The sequence below is a fragment of the Perna viridis genome, chromosome 4, assembly GCF_037379345.1.
Source record: "Perna viridis isolate PV_CMFRI_1.1 ecotype Kerala chromosome 4, ASM3737934v1, whole genome shotgun sequence".
NCBI classification, from domain to species: Eukaryota; Metazoa; Mollusca; class Bivalvia; order Mytilida; family Mytilidae; genus Perna; species Perna viridis.
This window is the reverse complement of record NC_142448.1, coordinates 1,656,217-1,675,255: the sequence shown is the minus strand read 5'-3', so window position 1 is coordinate 1,675,255 and position 19,039 is coordinate 1,656,217. Positions and strand designations below refer to the sequence as shown.

The 19,039-nt window shown below is 32.3% G+C and overlaps 1 protein-coding gene across 1 annotated transcript in view; it reads right to left on the bottom strand.

Annotated features, from left to right (window-relative positions):
• Positions 1-19,039, bottom strand: part of LOC148618404 (glutamate receptor ionotropic, NMDA 2B-like) — a 55,075-nt gene that overhangs the window by 13,504 nt on the left and 22,532 nt on the right. The window contains exons 8-9 of the mRNA XM_088577255.1: positions 17,600-17,835; positions 202-349 (exon numbers count right to left, since the gene is read on the bottom strand). Coding sequence (XP_088433381.1) covers positions 202-349; positions 17,600-17,835 — 384 coding nt within the window. The remainder of the gene's footprint in view (positions 1-201; positions 350-17,599; positions 17,836-19,039) is intronic.

Sequence of the window (19,039 nt, the reverse complement as noted above, 5' to 3'; positions counted from 1 at the left end):
CTTTATTTTAGCACTGCTGGATATTCTGATCAATCTTATCTTAATGTCTTTTTAGAGTCAATATGTGGGACTTTTACTACGAAATATGTGCCATAAAATGTACATTTAAAAATGATTATTCATGTTTAACAGAAGTGCAGATTACATAGTAATTTGAATGAGACTCTTTATCTTTTATGAATTCAATAACTGAAAATATACCTCATTTGGTATTCCCCAGGTACGATCCGGAACTTCATAGAAGTCAAAATCAAACTTCATTTCCGTACTTAATATCTTCAATAGATCAACACAAAGTCCGGCACAGCAACGTAACACAGTGTTATTAAGCAAGGTACTGTCATTACCACTAGAAAAAAAGTTTTTGATTAGTGGCTCCAAACCAAAAATAATGAAAGATCGTATAACCACCGTTGAAACAATGGTACAAAAGGGGGTCCAGTTGTATTCCATGTAAAACTTCATAATACTATATTAGTATGAAATATTCTCAAGAATAAGCAACCAAATATACCCAAAATAAGAGAGAAGATATTCATTGTATCACTTCAGCCTTTTTGTACCTTATCATATAGTATAAACTTTTGCCTATTCAATTCAATTAAAAAAGTGCAGTATGCACCGATAATTTACTCTGTTTCTCGTCTTGTTTATATCTTCCGGGAAAATACGCAGACGTTCCGAATTTCGATTTTCAAATTGCCCATATTGCACACTTGAAAGCAAAATAAAATGGGAACATTTGGCCAATCGACTCATCCGATAGTTTAGAGAACTGAGAGAAAATCAATGCAATTCTTCATGTTCCATTTTAAATGAGAAAATAATGTTTTTATTTATTAAAATCAGAAAAAGTCTAAGGAACACTATAAAGTCATATTGCACTAATTCTAATATAACAATAGTTGACCTAGTGCAATATTAGAAATAATATTTACAAATCATACATCAGCAAGTAAATAATACGCCATGAAAATTGGAAAAATATTACTATTTAACAAGTGTGAAGACAGACTGGTATTGCCCGAGGGGCAAGTATGGATAAAACTGGCATTGTCCGAAGAGCAAGTTATTTTTTGCCTTGAATGTGTTTTCACTGGCTAGAAAACTAAATGTTGTTGTGGTATTTGGGCACTACAATATTTCTTTTATAGGGGATGCCGCTGTGATTCTGTAACCCACACTATTCAAATACAAAATATCAGCTAAAAGATTCTATGAAAGTTTCATTAAATTCCATTTAGTTGTGTAGGAGGAGCAACATTAAGATACAGGAACTCCTCTCTGTAGCGGGAGGAAGGAAGGAAGGATGGACACCTCAAGCACTATAAACCTCCACTAAAATTAGTAAAATAGTTAAGCAAATTTCCTCTGCTATACACAGAGGAAGCGAAGAGTACTTTCTTTTTCTGAAATCCTTTTTCTCAGAAACTGAGGTCTAAATTTATATATCTTAAGACAAGTTACATACACCTCCTGAAACGTGTAATGTTCCCAATCCCATGCACACGAAGCACACGAAACACGATCCCAAGAAACATACACACGAAGCATAAGATACACGAAAGCCACAAGAAACACGTTGCACGAAGCACTATAAACGAATGATCATGTCCACCTGAAGTATTCTTCTCAGTAATTGGTATATTTCGAAATTTAACTTGCAAAATGAAACTATAATAATAATTCATGATATACAGTGTACGTGCTCGTCGTATTTTGTTTATTGCTAACATCGTACATGTATTTTTACATTAATGCGTATTATGCTTTAATAAACACATTCGATATACACAATTTCTTAATGTCTATAGATGTTTCTAAAATCCGGTTAATTTTCGTTATAGATCGTATATTGCGAATACATTGTTATTCGTCTGAAAGTATGAAAATGTTGAAAGTTTTTTTTTAAATTGAAAAATTCTAAAAATAATTTAGTTAATAAAGTGTTTTTTTTTTTTTTTGTTCCAGGAGAACAAAAAATATCCAAATTTCATAAAGTATCGGTAAAAAGCACTCTATTTTTGAAATAATTTTCTATTTTAATGGGATATCATCTTATTGGTCTAAAGAAGAAAATACTGCATTGTTAATATGTCAATTTTTATCATACATGGTACATTGCAAAAACATTTTCATTAGTCTCTGAGTATGAAAATATTGAAATTCCGTAAAATTAGGGTAATATATAATCAACTTTTAGATAAAAGAGAAGTTTTTGACAGATGCAATACCATCTAATTGCTCTAAATATGAAAAGAAAGTAATCTTCATATAAAAAATGTCCATATCTGTTGTAAATGGATCCTTGGGAACACATTTTCCTTGTTTCAGGAGAATAAAAATACCCAAATTCCATAAAGTATTGGTAAAAAGTACTTTTTAAAAAAAAATAATTTAGCTATTTTAGCTAATGCGATATTATCTTATTTATCTAAAAAAAGGTAACATTGCATTGGTGATATGAGAAGTGTCCAATTTTATTATACATGGTACATTGCGAAAACATTTTGACTGGTCTTGGAATAAGAAAATATTAAAATTTTATAAAATTGGGGTAAAATATACAACATTTTTAGAAGTGTTTTTGGCAGATGTGATACCATCTAATTGCTCTGAATATGAAAAGAAAGTAATTTTTATGTGAAAAAATATCCATATTTTGTGTATATAGGAGAATAAAAATACCACAATTTCATAAAGTATTGGTAAAAAGCACACTATTTTGAAATAATTCAGCTTTTTTTACTAATGGGACTCCATTTTTTATTAATGGGATATCATTGTATTGGTCTAAAAAAGAAACTACTGCATTTTTATTATGAAAATTGTCCATTCTGATTATACATGGTACATTGCGAACACATTTTGACTGGTTTCAAAGTATTGAAATTTTGAAATTTCAATAAATTGGGGGAAAATATACTCAATTTTAAGATAAAAGAGTATTTTTTTTATTATGCGATACCAGCTTATTGGTCTGAATATGAAAGGAAGTAATTTTTATGTGAAAAATGTCCATATTTGTTGTATATGGATCATTGTGAACACATTAACCTTGTTCCAGGAGAACAAATACCAAAATTTCATAAAAAAAATTGGTAAAAAGTACATTTTATATATACTTTTTATTCTCAGAAGACAAACTTTTACCATTAGAGAATGATCGCCATGAAATCATAGACACTTATAGTTCGGGAAATTTTTCCCCGATCATTCCGGAAAGCCATTCAAACATTCACAGTATTTTATTATATGTACAAATAATGTTCGAATGTTTAAAACTAGTCCGAATTTCCTCTGACGCTGCAACCCTCCTTTTCTTATTTGGATATTGATATATCGGGTTGGGGTCAGCACGATGTGCCATGCAAAAGGAGTTCCGCCCTTCACACGACTTTCAGGTTGAAATAGTGTAGGTGATGCATACCTAGTTCGATTCAGGATTCATTGTTCTTTATGTTAATGTAAGTATTGGCTTTTTGTCACCAAATCTCGGCAATAAGAAGTTTGTAAGCCTTAAGGTGTAATACCATTATTTCGGAAACCAGTCGCCTGAACATACAAGACAGTAGTTCGTAATGACACGAAGTAGTCCCAATATTGCACCCTATCATTCTCCTTGTTTAGTAGAGGTATACAAACTTGGTGTCATCTGAAAGCTGAATGAATCAGCAATACTCAAAAAACTTCATTTTATTTATTCAGTGTAGGGTAAAACAATTCTGAACAAAACTCTAGGCCCCTTGATATGGCTAAATTTCAAAACGAAAGTAGTGATTTCTGCACCTATCTACTTTCACTTCACCGTTCTTTCTTAGAAGGCACATAAAGTATTTTGATATTTTTATGAGAGTAAAGGTAAAGGGTGACCATCATAATGATACCCCTCTAGCACCATCAGTACTAGTGTAAAAAAGAAATTGAGCCTTATAAAAAGCTGAATTTAACATAGAAAGTAATGGAGACCAGAAATAGTAGTATGACACCTTAAACCAGGGTCAGCAGCCAATGACTTTCGATTTCCAACTTTGCGTGACGCAAGCGAGATTTGGTCGTATGCAAATGAACTTTCCGTCATGCACAGATGGTCATTTAAAATCAACAAATACTGCCTACTTCGTGTGTCTAAACAAGCGTGTGTACAGGAACAACATGGAGTCGATAATTCTGAATTGGGACACTGGAGAGATTTGGAATAGAGGTGGAAAACGAAAGAGATCGTCGTAAATTTGATGGACGCATATTTCAATGTGACTTTAAACAGTTTTAGTAAGTTTCACTTAATTTTTCATTATTCATATTTGTAATTCAGTTCCCGCAATTTTATTCCCGAAAATTGAACCAAATTATGCGACATGCATTTTTTTTCGAAAAAGCGACACCATCAAAATGGTGGCTGAGGTCTTTATATTTTTTATTCCAGTCTATTTATTCCCCCACTGACATATATCTTATCAAGGAACAGGTGCATAAATTATATAAGGAGCCATAGATTTCTTCATATGAAATTTATGAAGGCATAACCGATAATGAATTGGATGGTATATGTATTTGTCATTTAGGTAAATAATAATCTTGATTTTTTTTCAGGTTAATCATAAACAAATGAATGGGACATAAAAAAAAGTGAGGATGTTTAGTCATAAATGCAATATATCTATGTATTGGAAATGTTCTGTGAAATCAATGAATGATTCAAGTCCGTAAACAGTTTTGTTTAATTGTGTACATTTAGCATGATCACTAGAAATGACAACTTTTCAATTAACTGATTTTTGGTTCAGGTATCAAAGAAGGTTATGCTACCATTCTCCTGGCATCACCAGAATATGTGATTAAAAAGCACTAGAGAGACATCCTGTCAGAAACATATTCTGAAGAAAATTATGTTGCATATGATGAGGTACATTGCATATCAGAATGGTATGTCGTATATAGTGACATAAAGAAATGTATGTACGGTTAGAAATGTCTTGTAGATATACATAAAATGGCAATTACAACATGTAACATTTAGCAAATTATTATATATTTTGATAAAAGCAAACCCACCGTGTACTGGTAGCTGCCTCCCAATATGTATTAACATATGTTTTACATGAAAAGGGCATTTTTGTAAGGGTTACTGTTTGAGTTGGCACACATTATATTTAGTTTTTTTTTACATTACACAATAAAATCCATATTTAATTTTACAGGTGATTAGATTTTAGAGAGGACTATAGAAAAGTTAGAATTATTTAAAGTATAATAAATTGCACAATCCTCACTCTATCTGCAACTTCAACCAAAGACATAAAAAATGACATATCTGTTGTACTGGAGCTAATTGAGGCATATTTAGTGTCAGTTTTACCAAACAATTAAAAGTTATATATACATGTAAATGTACTTTTTTATATCTGCAAATTGAAACAGCTAATATTTGTGCTGGCTCTCAAATTCTAAAATCCCAATGTTTTTGTATAGAGTAATGTTTTGGACATTGATTAATAAAAAAATGATTTGTAAAATGGACCATGTCTTATGTTTTATTAATCTGTCTTTGTTCAACCATCGACCATATTATTAGCAAGGGGAGAGAGATCTTTTAAAAATGTTCCAAATTCCTGAAAAGAATATTTTACTCCTCCATTGAAAAGTAGAATAATAATGATTCTATTTTTTCCAATTACTAAAGAAGGCATTTTTTTTTCAAAATCAAATATTGATTTCGGTTGCTTCTGAATTAAAACTAAAAATTTGTGTTTGTGCAACAAAAATGTCTTATCTGACATCAAATCCCTGTCCCCTAATTCCTACAAGAATATTATCACTGGAAAATGTAACTAAATTTACTAGTACATAAACTTGTTTTATTTATGATAGTAATAGAGACAAGTGCAACATTTTGTCTAAACATGTATTTACTCAAGTAAATTCCAAATAAACTTTTAATTATCTAATGTGGATGTTATAACTTTCGCCATAACATAAAAAAGTTAAGAAAACTCCTCAGCAATTAAACAAATTGAAAAAAAGTGAAACCCTACAATTCAAGAACGTGTCCAAATTAAAATAAAATGTTTTTTCCAAAAGCAGCATGATACGACCACAGACAATTAAACTCTGCAAGTGTGGACACAATATTAGTTATTGACACACTTAACACTGAGACTTACAGTTCCTTATGGACACAACAAATCATTTGGACACAATATTGCACAATATTTTGAAATTCAATATAAGTATAAAGGTCTGCTTTAGAATGCATTCATGGATCACTTTGTACTTCATTATTTAAAAAAAATTGGTTAATTTGGTAAGCATACTTCTTAAAGCTCTTGTATTTAGGCTTGGATTTATTTGGCATCCATTAGAAAAAAGTTTAAAAATTGCACTTATTAACTTAAAAACCATAAGAAATATCTGAAATCTGATTGAAACATGTAGGCATGGACTTTCATAAGGATTGTTATAAAAAAACTTGAAAACGCACCAAAAAAAAAATAAAAACAAAGATGATATGTTAAGGCCTGGCTTGCTTTATAATTTGAAAGCTGTAAAAGATATTTGAAATCTAATTGAAAAATGCAGGCAAGGAGTTTGATGTGACATCTACAATTTTTTTTTCAAAATCAAACCAGAAATAAGCAAGCTACTCTCAAGAAAACAAGGAGAAAAATACTTGTTTCTGGCCCCTTACTCTTACTTGGTTTAAGTCACAACCCAAAAAATCAATCCAAGTCTGCTTATTGCGGTATAGAATATTGTGAAACAATAGCATAGGCATTGCTATACTTTTATTAGAGTTGTACTGTTAAATTCAATGAATTTCTTGTTTTAGGACCCATTTATGCCCCTAAGTTTCTCCAGATGACCACAACAAATCCAAACCAATATATGAGTGAACAATATTTGGGGTCGTATAAACATTTGAGATAATTTGGACTCAGACATGTGAATACATGTAGATGTCTTTTATTGTGACCAAAGAGTGAGTAAAATTTGGAATTGATGTCCTCATCTATAGTAACTTATTAGGACTTACATGTAGTCAACAGAACCACACTGGTATTCAGTTGTAAGAATCAAGCATACATTCATATGATGTAGTACATATAAGTATTACTGATAGTTTTTATAAAATGCCAAGAGATATGGCTGGATTTTTTTCTGAAAATAATATTAATCTTTAACTCAGATCGAATTTCCTCTGAATCTGCGACCCACTTTTTTTTACTTGGACATCCCAACCAAACATATTCATAACTAAATAAAAAAGATTAGAGTTGCAGGATCAGAGGAAATTCGGATGAACTTTAGCTAGTTGCAAGTACTAAATACCTGTGTAGAAAGTCTGACTTGAATATAATGAAACAAAAAAGCTTTGACTCTCCTTTTAAACGCGAAGCACAATTAACAAATAGCAAGCTCATCCCAAGGAGTATGTGTACATATTTACAGTAAGAGGTAATCCTTGCAGAGATGTTTGATAATTTCACAGCTTTATATAGTTGAGTTCCCTACGCCCTCGCTTCCCCATGCATAGAATCTAATAAAAATAAATTAAAAAAATACAGACATGGAGATCATCACAAGTAACACTGTTAGTTAAAGGTGCAATTATGACAATCTCACATTGAAATAGCATTATGTTAAACTTCAATAAAATAAGAATCTAAAGTTTAAAACAATTAAATCAGGACATTCTAAGGATAGGGTGCCACATATAATGTTTTACACATCTAAAAATTCATATTTCAACCGAAAGTATTGCAACAGGATCACCTAACAATTGTGATCAATTGTAACTTGGATCCAACCACGTGTTTTCATAATATGTTGTTCCAGTACACACGCATGTTTAGACACACGAAGTAGGCGGTGTTTATTGATCTCACGTGACCATCTGTGCATGACGGAATCTCATTTGCATACGGCCAAATCTCGCTTGCGTCACGCAAAGTTGGAAATCGAAAGTCATTGGCTGCTGACCCTGGTTTACGGCTTTCAAACTTCTTTTTGTCGAGATTTGATGACTCCGCGGTACCGCTGAATCTCCAACTTTTTGTATGGCACATCGTTCTGACCCCAACCCGACATATCAATATCCAAATAAAAAAAGGAGGTTGCATGGTCAGAGGAAATTCGGACTAGTTCGAAACCAATTAATTCCTTCAAGTATTGATTCCTGACAAAATGCTGTCTTTTCAATGTAAAAGGAATATTGATTTTGGTATAGAAAACGAAATTACAACGATATTCCGTAAAATTGAACTACCACAGGAGCTGTTTTTATCATCCAATCAGAATACAGATCCGTTGCACGAAGAACGAAGCACGAAGTGCGCGCACGAAAGGCACACGTACACGAAGCCCACTGCATGATACACGATCCCACGAAACACGCACACGAAGCACACAACGCACGCTAAAACGGAAATGTTACACGTTTCAGGAGGTGCACCTGTACATTACAATGCTTCTTCCCTGAGGGTGTACCTGCATGGATGTGTTGAACTTTGCTATGTCATGTTAAGAATGTAGGTTTGTTGCTCTAAATCTGGACTAATCATATAACACCCCCAATAAGGGGGTAAAATAATTGATGATATTTACCTGTTTTTTAGAATTGAAGTGCTATTTCTAGTAAACTAAGGTCTAGACTTATATATCATAAGACAAGTTGTATGTATATACATTACTATGCTTCTTTCCTGAGGGTGTACTTGCATGGATGTGTTGAACTTTGCTATGCCATGTTAAGGTGGGACCATTTCGCTTAATGTAGGTATGTTGCTCTAAATCTGGACTCTAAGATGTTTTAGTTTAATAGAAACTAAAATGTGATATCTATCAGTTACAATGAATAAAGTTATTTTTGTACTGAAGTTTTTAAGTCCCACAACTCTGAAAGGAAGCTGCATTGTTGTTATAGATTACATGAAGTTACATGTATTTAACTTAAAACTTTTTTTACATTGTTGTGTAAAAAAATCAAAACAATAAAGTTGGTGTCATTTTACTGACATTTTGTATCTTTAGAAGAAAGAACGCAAAGAAATTTCTTGCAAGCAATAATTTATTTCAAGCAACAATTTCTTGTGCATTTCGACAGTACTGGCTCTTCAGAGACTGCAAAATAAATAATGAAATTAGTGTGAGATGATATATTGATCTATAATAAGTGAATATGTAAACCTTGGGACCATCGGTGGGTCCACACAATCAATGTATGTTGTAGTTTTGTATTAATATAAATTTCCCAAAACTCGATGCCAATTAGACTAGTAATTTTACTACAAATCTTTTGAAAGTAATACATGATATATAACAAGCATTCTTAGAGTATTGCAAAACAATACATAGTCCCCTACCGGCTGTTTATATTACTGACCCAAATACTACCTTGGATCATCAAGTAAAAATGACAAACTGAAGAAATGACCTTGATTTTGAAACTGTGGAAAAAAATCAGCAAAGCGGAACGGTGTGTTAACTCATCAAGGCAGACTCACATACCAAAAATCAGCTCCATATCTGCAAGCATTTAGAAAAAAAAGTGCGGAAAACTTAAATCTCGGTAATTTTTTCTAAGTTCAAGGGCAATAACTCGGACAAAAATTATTAAGGTAGTCTCATATATCAAAAATCAAGTCAATATCTGCAATCATTTGGAAATTAAAATTTACATTAATTTTTTTTCCTGATTGACGGACGGAGTGCCAATCTAAATTAAGCCGCCGGAGGGGACAAATTAAGAATATAGTTTAGGTTATATGATTAAATTTAGTTCAAAACGTACCTTAATTAAATTGATTTAAAATATGAAACTGCCCTGATATAGTAAGAAAAAAATACCCCTGTATGACTCTACGTCAGAATTAACTTCTAGTCAAATGACCTGGTAATACAATGATAACTATACTGTAATTCCCTGAAAAAAAAAAGAATAAATAAAATAATACATCTACACAGTGTATGTCTAGATAACACATCTACACAGTGTATGTCTAGATAACACATCTACACAGTGTATGTCTAAATAACACATCTACACAGTGTATGGCCTTGAACTCGTTCAAAAAAATAAAAAAAATGTAAAATCCCATAATCCAGTAAAATACGTCCTCTATGACAGCTTTATGTGATTGCAGGGTTGAACCTTAAAAAAGTAGGGATATATACTATTCAAGGTTGATACAGATTTGAATTTTGATTGCTTTGACACAGAATGATATTTCACCAAAATCTAAGCGGCCCTTTTTGGACCTTACTTGGTTCAAATCAATCTAAATGTTCCAGAATCAGTGCGGACCTTTTTGGCCCTAATTTGGTTCAAACAGTGTGAATTTTCCTTTAGAGGTAACGCACATTGTGATACAATTTTAAAGAGATCAGTTCTGTTTTACTCAAGTTATCATCCAGGCATCAGGACAATGCTTGATTTAAACCCTAGTTCTTAATTACATCAAGTCACAACCGCCAAAATTGCACCTTGTAGTACCTTCTCAAAAAGATCCATTTTCTAGTAACTGGCACTTCAGGAAAATGCTGGTTTCTGGCCCTTTTTTGGCCAATTATTTCTTAAAGGTTCACAACCATTCAAACCTTAGTGATATAGAAAATTATAGAGTAATATTAGGGACATTCATTTTTTTTTACTTGAGCAACATGTATATAGTTCAATTCTTTGGAATGCTTGCTTTTGGTCTAAAGGTTGCGGTCACATCTCTCATAATCAATACCAACCTTCTTTTGAATTTGAAAACTTGAGCAACAAACTAATACTTACATGTACCGCAATTATCACACGAAACTAAGTATCTATGGACATGCATTGACAACAGTGTCAAATCATTGTGTCACATCATTTTTTAAAGTCGAATAAAACATAATTAATCAAATATTTGATTAAACTTTTTGGAAGAGTAATTGTGTGTAGTGTGAAGACCGGATTCATCATGTATTATCTTTAAAAACCACGCATAATACTTGTAGTACATGCTGTAGCTACATTTTGTACATGTACAGATAGAAAACCCTTTCAGTGGATTCCTATAATAGGGCAATATATATAGAAATGGATATAACAAAGATGTCCAGTGTATTAGTATAGGCCTCTGTAAAGTAAATAAAAATGTTCTGCCGGAACAAATAAAATAGTAACTAGATTACTAACATTACCAGTTGAGCAATTAAGGCTTTCAAAAACTCTTTTTTCTAGACACATGTACATGTAGGAAAATAATTATTTCTAATTGAGACTTGCGAATCTGGGTCACTCAATTGCTTCTAATAAATTGTAAATATATAGCATCAATATGTGGAGATTTTATTTTGGCTTTTAATGATTGTTTATAGAAATGCCTGCTTGATAGTTCATGTTTATATTAAATAGAATTAAATCCTTGTAACTACTAAACTATCCCTTGCCTTGTGGAACCGTTTAAGACCTAAAACATTTATTTCTAGTAAAACTTAACACATTTGGAGTAAAAAATAACTTACATAATTTTTCCGCAAATCTTCTTCTTCTCCGATAATGGCAACACTAATTTCCCGCGCAACATTGGGTTAGTCTAACATGTAGGTGAGCATTGACTTGCAATAATTAACAATCTAAACTACACTTGCACTGTTCGTTGAACACTTTATTCTTAATTTTATCTTTGAATTATTAAAAGAAAAAGATTTCTGGGGACTTTTGTGGTTATATCCACAAAGATAATCAAATAATATTTTCGAAGCTAATTTGTTTTAGCTTTATAATGAACGAAATGAAGGATGTAACGACTATACGGAAAGTTCCGTCTTTTTCCAATTTATTGTTATTTAATATAAGACCAATATACATGTAATGACCTGATTATCAACGAGAAAACTTATTGTATGATAAAGCACTCAGAGTGTGATATAAAAAGGAAAAGGTATTGTGAAACGCAACAAATGTACCATCGTATAACTCCAATAAAATGGTAAATGCATGCAGAGATCACCAAAACGTATTTGATTAGTGTAAACACACCTCCAAGTAAGCTCTGGAAGGTCCCGACAAAAAGTGATAAGATCCACGGTAACAGAACGATGACACGCCTTCAAAAATAAACCAAAAAGTCAAATAACGACACGAAGACACATTAATGACCAACTTTGAAACATTTTACGCAGGTTTCAATGCCAATATCACGTTCATACAAATTAAATGTGTGAGTATTACTCTAAGCATTTTATATTGTTGTAGTTCTGATTTGTCACTGTCTGATCTTACTTGTGACGTTATATGGTTGTAAGAGAGTCATAATGTGGATTGGACAGTAAATAGATGTGTGTGGCTTAGGGTAAAGTGTACTTAATGTCCACCACACGGCCTTGGATTACGATTTATCAACACTGGATACAACCTTGTAATTTATATATAACATATATAATGAATTTTAAATGCGATAAATGTCATATCAACAATAAAAACGCATATTTTTTAAGGTTGAAACGATACTGTGTTATGTTCTGATTTGCTTATCTTATATTTCTTGCCAATTTCTTTTTTACTTTTTATTTTATTTTATTTATTTTTTTTTACTATTGATTTCGGTTTTTGAGATGTTGTCTGTATATTTTAATGATAAGATAATTATACTAGGCACTTTTTCTTTATTTGAAAAGACATTTCTCAATTTAATTCAATTTCCGCGTCTACGACAAAGACATTTGGTGTAATTATTAGCACATAATTTTTCTCGAGATCTGAATTGTTTTCCCTATATCGTTAACATCATACAAATTATTGGTTTGACAAGCCGAAAATTGGATGTTAAATTTACGAGGATTATAAACCAGAATCAATAGAATTTTTCTGAAGAATAAATGTCTTTCTACTACGTATTCCCAATGTATAAAATCACTCCATTTTATGATATTGCTCTCAGTGAGTGACTTTAAACATTTTATAATATCGTTCTGAATGCATTTAATCCTTGTAGATTTTCACTCGTAGGCATTTTAAACCTTATGTAAAATCACTCACAGTGATTATGAATTATGATAAATATTACTCCAAATAATTCAGATGAGTGAAGTGAAACCTCAATAGCACAGATAGAAAGTTTTTAACATAAAAAAATTACCGAACGAAGTACATTGTAACCGAAAACCTGATATTGTCCTGTTGAGTATAATGTACACGTACACCTGATATTGTCCTATTGAGTACAATGTACACGTAAACCAGATATTGTTGTAGTGAGTTCACAGTAACCGTAAGACTGTAATTATTCTATTACATAGTAACTGTAAACCTGATATTGTCCTGTTGAATATTGAGATTCTTTCTCTATTTGAAAAGACCGTTATTTGATCTCTGCATCATTGGATTTGCACAGACATTTTTTCAACAGAATCTTTTAAAAATGAGCTTTTCGACAGCGTTATCTGCCCTTGAAATGTTCATTTTCAATGCATTGCAATGGATACTCTTGTCTGTTGTCCTTAATTCTGACGGTGCCATACTGTCAAATTACACTATCAAATATGGGCTTTTTCATATCATGTTTCACCTATTGCCTGGTTCTTACAGGGACTGATACTTTAACCTTTAACCCGATATTGTCCTTTTGCATCATCTATTAACCTTTGATCTACTGACATTACTTTTCTGCGACAGAATTGTAAAAGATCTTGATTCTGTGTTATTGGTGCTTCTTCTTATCGAACATCAGAAATATGTTTATTTTTAAAAAGGGCAATATTGCAGATAACTGATATATGTATTCTAATCCCTTCGCAAAAGCATAAATTCTCAAAGTAAGATTTAAATTTCTAGTTTGAGTGAAGGTTTAATCTAGATTTCATTTTAAGGGTACAAATGATGTAGGTTCTCTTAATGCTTTTTCTAATCTTGATTATTTCTGATACAAATCAGTAATTTAGATATGATGCTGACGTAACTTTTCCTTCTTCATACAATAACCACATATTTGCTCTAAAGTGGTCTGGTAAAAACATCAATAAAGAAACGCACAAGGCACAACAAAATTACCGTCCTTTTGATGCAATTTAAGTTGATGGAACCCTGGCTCTACCACAATAACGAATGAGAGAAAACATTTACTATGACATAATCTTGGCAATACAAAATGTCTGAAGGTCATAATATCGAGAAAGTTAATCTGAAAGTGGTTAATGTAAGTTAGTGTAAATGTGTACATGACGGTATGTGGAAAAGATTATTTGTTTAACCGCCTAAATCCCTTCAGCACCTTCGTATGGAGTTGCCATATCACAAACGTTATGCCAGAGCTTGCAAAAAAAAACAGAATTTTTGTACCAAGCTGGACTTTCTACATATAGGCTTCTGGAACAGGGTTATGTTGCCACAAGAAGATGGAAGTCATCACTACAGAATTTTATGGTCGTCATACTGAACTTGTGGATCGATACGTGCTCTATCTGCACCATGAAAACCGATTTGTTCAACGTGCACCTGGTCCATTCTCCTATTTTTTAATGGTCCGAGTTGCCCATTAACTTTTATTGATTTGTACGTATTATTTTGGTTATTTTATGCTCTTTCTTGTGTGTGTTTGCTTTCCCTGTCTGGTCTTTGTTCCTGGATTACATTATTTTGATTTTCGCTAGAATCTTGATTCTCTCTGTAATCTGCTTGTGATATACTTCTTAGATATTTGACCAATTGATATTAACTCAATAAATTTGCTAGATATAACACTTTTTTCTGTGAATATAAACAGCTGACGTCAGCCGAACAATATCACTTGTAATCAAAACGTCAGGCATGCAATATCACAAAATATGGGTGTGTCAGAAATACATTGTTTAAATGGAAACCTTACAATACGAAATCTAATAAAAGTATAAATGATTTATGTTTTAGTGTAAAGTAAATACGATAATACTTCACTTACAACAACAAAAAGGTGATATACAAAAATATTACTCATATAAATATTGCAAATTTGGATTTGTTGTTCACGTGTTTCAAGAAGTAATCTCTCATCAACGGCATTTCATGGCATTAACATTAAATATAAAAGTCGTTTGCGCAGGCACAATTGTGAATTTCAAGATGGAAAGGGTAAAACATCCAAAATCTGTGATTATTCTGTTGTGTTTGTAGCCATTTCAATTCGACAGTTTTCTTTATACTATGGTAATGAAAATAGATATATATTTAGTTTCGGAGCAGTATATCACATTTCAATTCTATTATTATTATGTTATTAAGTACAGAATCAATGAAAGTTGGTATAGTTGTTTTTTAGGATATCCTAAACAAAATGAACGTTTGGATTTTTGATCGGTGAAAAACATTACTGCCTTACTTAAAATAGTACAATGGGGTCAGACAGTAGATTTTTGCAAACATCTTCAAAAACAGATATGTTTAACCAATTCTGACATGAGATAACAGTGTTTGGCATGATGAGATCTATCTGTGGTCAAAATTTGGTGAAAATCTGTTGACACATATTGAAGTTATTGCCCAGTTGGATAATGTTTTCTTTTTGCTGTTTTTGATGTTATTAGTTAAAAAAGTCTTCTCCTCAGAAACTACTATACAGAATTCAATGAAAGTTGGTATTGTTGTTTTATTGTATCCTGCACAAAATGACCGTTTGGATCAATGAAAAATCATGACCGCTGTTACTAAAAATAAAACAAAGTGGTCAATAAACGATTTTTTTAGCAAGAATAATCAAGGGAACCAAGGCCACAGCGGCAGCCAAAAGAATGCAATCCAGGGACAAAGACCACCAATTGCAAAAATTTTTTATAAAAGTTGGAATAATTTTTAGGGTTTCCTGCACAAACTGATCATTTAAAATTTTTCATAGATCAAAAAACATGGCCGTCATTACTAAAAATAGAACATTTGGGTCAAAATGCTTTTTTTGCTATTTTTTCCCTGGAATAATGGAAATGAAAGCTACTCATATAATACAGATAATATTTCGAGTTGACTGGCATTATTGAATTTTTTAGGTGGCCATATTTAAAATGGCTGTCATTTTGCGACCATTTTCACCAGTTGCTCAATGATTTTTTGTTTTCTTTAACATACATTGTGTTCTAAGTGTAATGGATATGACGAAAATTTCTTATGGGGGCCACTTTCCCGATAATTTTTATACCTGCTTTGATTTCAATGATATTTGGTTTATATAGTAAACATGGTCTCCTGAGTTGAATGATGCTGATGATGAAAATGTTGGATAGCCATGGTTTAACTTCATTTTTTTTATCAAATGTATACTGGGCTAATGCCCCCTCAGACCCGATGGAATAACAGGGCATAGGGGGACCCCTGCCCAAATATTTTATTCTAAAAACACTTTGAAGGCATTTCCAAAATTTTAAAGTGCCTTAAGTACTCTTTTGAACTTACAGCATTCATCAGTATATGCTCTTTTGCAGCAATTGTTTGTCAAACATGGTAACAAAACATGAACTATTCATAGAAAAGTAAATCAGTCAAGAAACCTTTACTTACTTAGTTAATAGGCATGGTTTGCTAGGTTAGAGATTCAGGCTCTTCGAGAGCCACTTGTTAATTTAAAAAGCTGAGTTGAGAACAAAACTTTCTCACCTAAAAGTATTTTAATCTACTGATAGTTTTAAATGAATTATTTTGTAATCTAAATAAAGCTGACAAGACACAGACAGGAACTTTACAGCTTAATATTAAACCGAAAGTATCAAGCACACGTTCATGAGATTCTTGTTAATATTTAGCATTACGATTTTTTCAGTTTCAATAATATGATTTTGGATTCAGAAATGAGGTATATCGTATTAAATGATTTGTACTATTGTATATTGAATACAGATGTATATTGAGCTTCCATATTGAAGTATAAAATCAAACTTCAAGGTTCAGCAACTAACAACTGCTTAACTATCGCTTCCAGACAGCATTTATTTATGCGTTACATAACAAACAATTATACGGATAATTTCAGTACTAATACAGATGCACTACTAAGTCCACGAAGGACAGAACTAATTATACTCAAATAACGATATTATTATGTGTGATATCTCGGCCAACGGGGAAACGTATATACGTAATTCTCGGCCAATTACGTCACTTCCTAAATACTTCATATCAAACGGAACAGTAGTGAGCTATTCATATGCTTTATATCATCTACATGTATGGAAATGTGTAGGTTAGCAATCAATTAATCTTTTTTCGTAAACATTTTTTTCAGTAATCATATATTTATGTATCGTTTCACCTTCGTTTAGTTGTTGAGTATACTTTTTTTTTACTTTTTTTTCAAAATGACTATCGGATGAGTTATTTCAAAAATTACAATGTAAAATAAAAAACAAATAGTTGAATTAAGCAATTCCATGTTACGTCATTTCATTTTCTAAAGAATGCATCCTTCTATGAAAGCCAGATGATTTTAATTGAAGAAATGAATTTTCTATAATTTTAGGCCATTTAACTTTTCATTGTGGCTTGACACCTTCTAACAGAGATTTTGATGATAATACCAGTAACATTTTGAGGTTTTGCTTCAGTAAAAAAAATCTATGCAATCTGTAACTTGTGATATTATTTTAGGATGATAAAATCATAACTCACTGTTCAATTGGGTCGTAAACCAGGCGGCATGGAACTTCTGAATGTCCGCATTTCATTTCTGTGTTGAGTTTTCTGTACATGACGTATGGGTCTTCTTTAAATGTAACAATTCTAAAGTGTCGTCGATCTGGTTTACCTTTCGGTGGCGATTTACTGTTTCCCGGCCAAGTTATATCATTCATTTCAATACTCATTTCAGTTTTAAAGTCTGAAGTTCGTGGTACCCACTTTCCAACCTTAACAAAAGTTAAAGAAATTCAAGACGAGAAAAAAAAGGTGTACACATGTTGCTTGTTCCAACCTTTTTGAGTTTTTTTAACACAATTATTTTCTGATACACCATCTGCATCAATTCATCTGGAATCAATACATTCACTATGTTTGTCTACCCCGAACGTGCCATTTATATAATTTTATGCATAACACATGAATTTAAACAACAATTTCGTAAATAAATCTACAGCTGTATACAACCAAGTTTAGCACAATGACAACGGTATATTTTCTGATACAACTAAGGCGAAAATGTTCTTATAATCTTTAAACAATCCTAATTTCGGGAATTCGATACATCGCATCTACCCAAAAGAGATAACGGATACTATAGACACTGTGAAGTCAGCCTCATATCTTGACCTACACTTAGAAATCGATGGTAAAGGAAAACTATTGACCAAACTTTACGACAAACGTGATGACTTTTCATTCAGAATTGTCTTCGGCTCCTGCGTATGGAGTGTTCATATCACAACTCATACGTTATGCCAGAGCTTGCCGAAACTACGCAGACTTTTTGTATCGCGCTAGAACTCTAACAAATAGGCTTCTGGAACAGGGTTATGTTGCTACAAGATTGAAGTCATCACTACAGAAGTTTTATGGTCGTCATCATGAATTCGTGGATCATTATGATGTATCCATCAACACCATGAAAACTGATTTATTCAACGGGTCATAGGTTTTCTTTCCTCGTTTGTCTACCCCGGACTTGACTTTTTATGAGCAACTCGGCGGGTGTTTCTAGAAAAGTAGAGGACGCTTACCCTACCGGTGCACCTGGTTCATGCTCCCAGTTTTTAGTGGAGTCCGAGTTGCTCATTTACTTTTGTTACTTTGTATGTATGATTTTAGTTACTTCATGTTCTTTGTTGTGTATGTCTGTTTTCCATGTCTGGTCTTTGTCCCTGGATTACATTCTTTTGATTACCGCTATAACCTTGGTTCCCTTGATTACTCTGTCAAATCCTTAAAACGACGTAAATATCATTCTGTTACAAATCTTCGTCATCCAGCACCATAAAATGACGACCTGATTTAATTTCATTCATCTCTATATAACATAAAACACCGAGGCTTCATTCAATGGGTTTGTCTTCCTCTTCCTCTTTCCTTTTTTTTTCTTTTTTTTGGGAGGGTTTTGAGTACTTGATGTATATAATT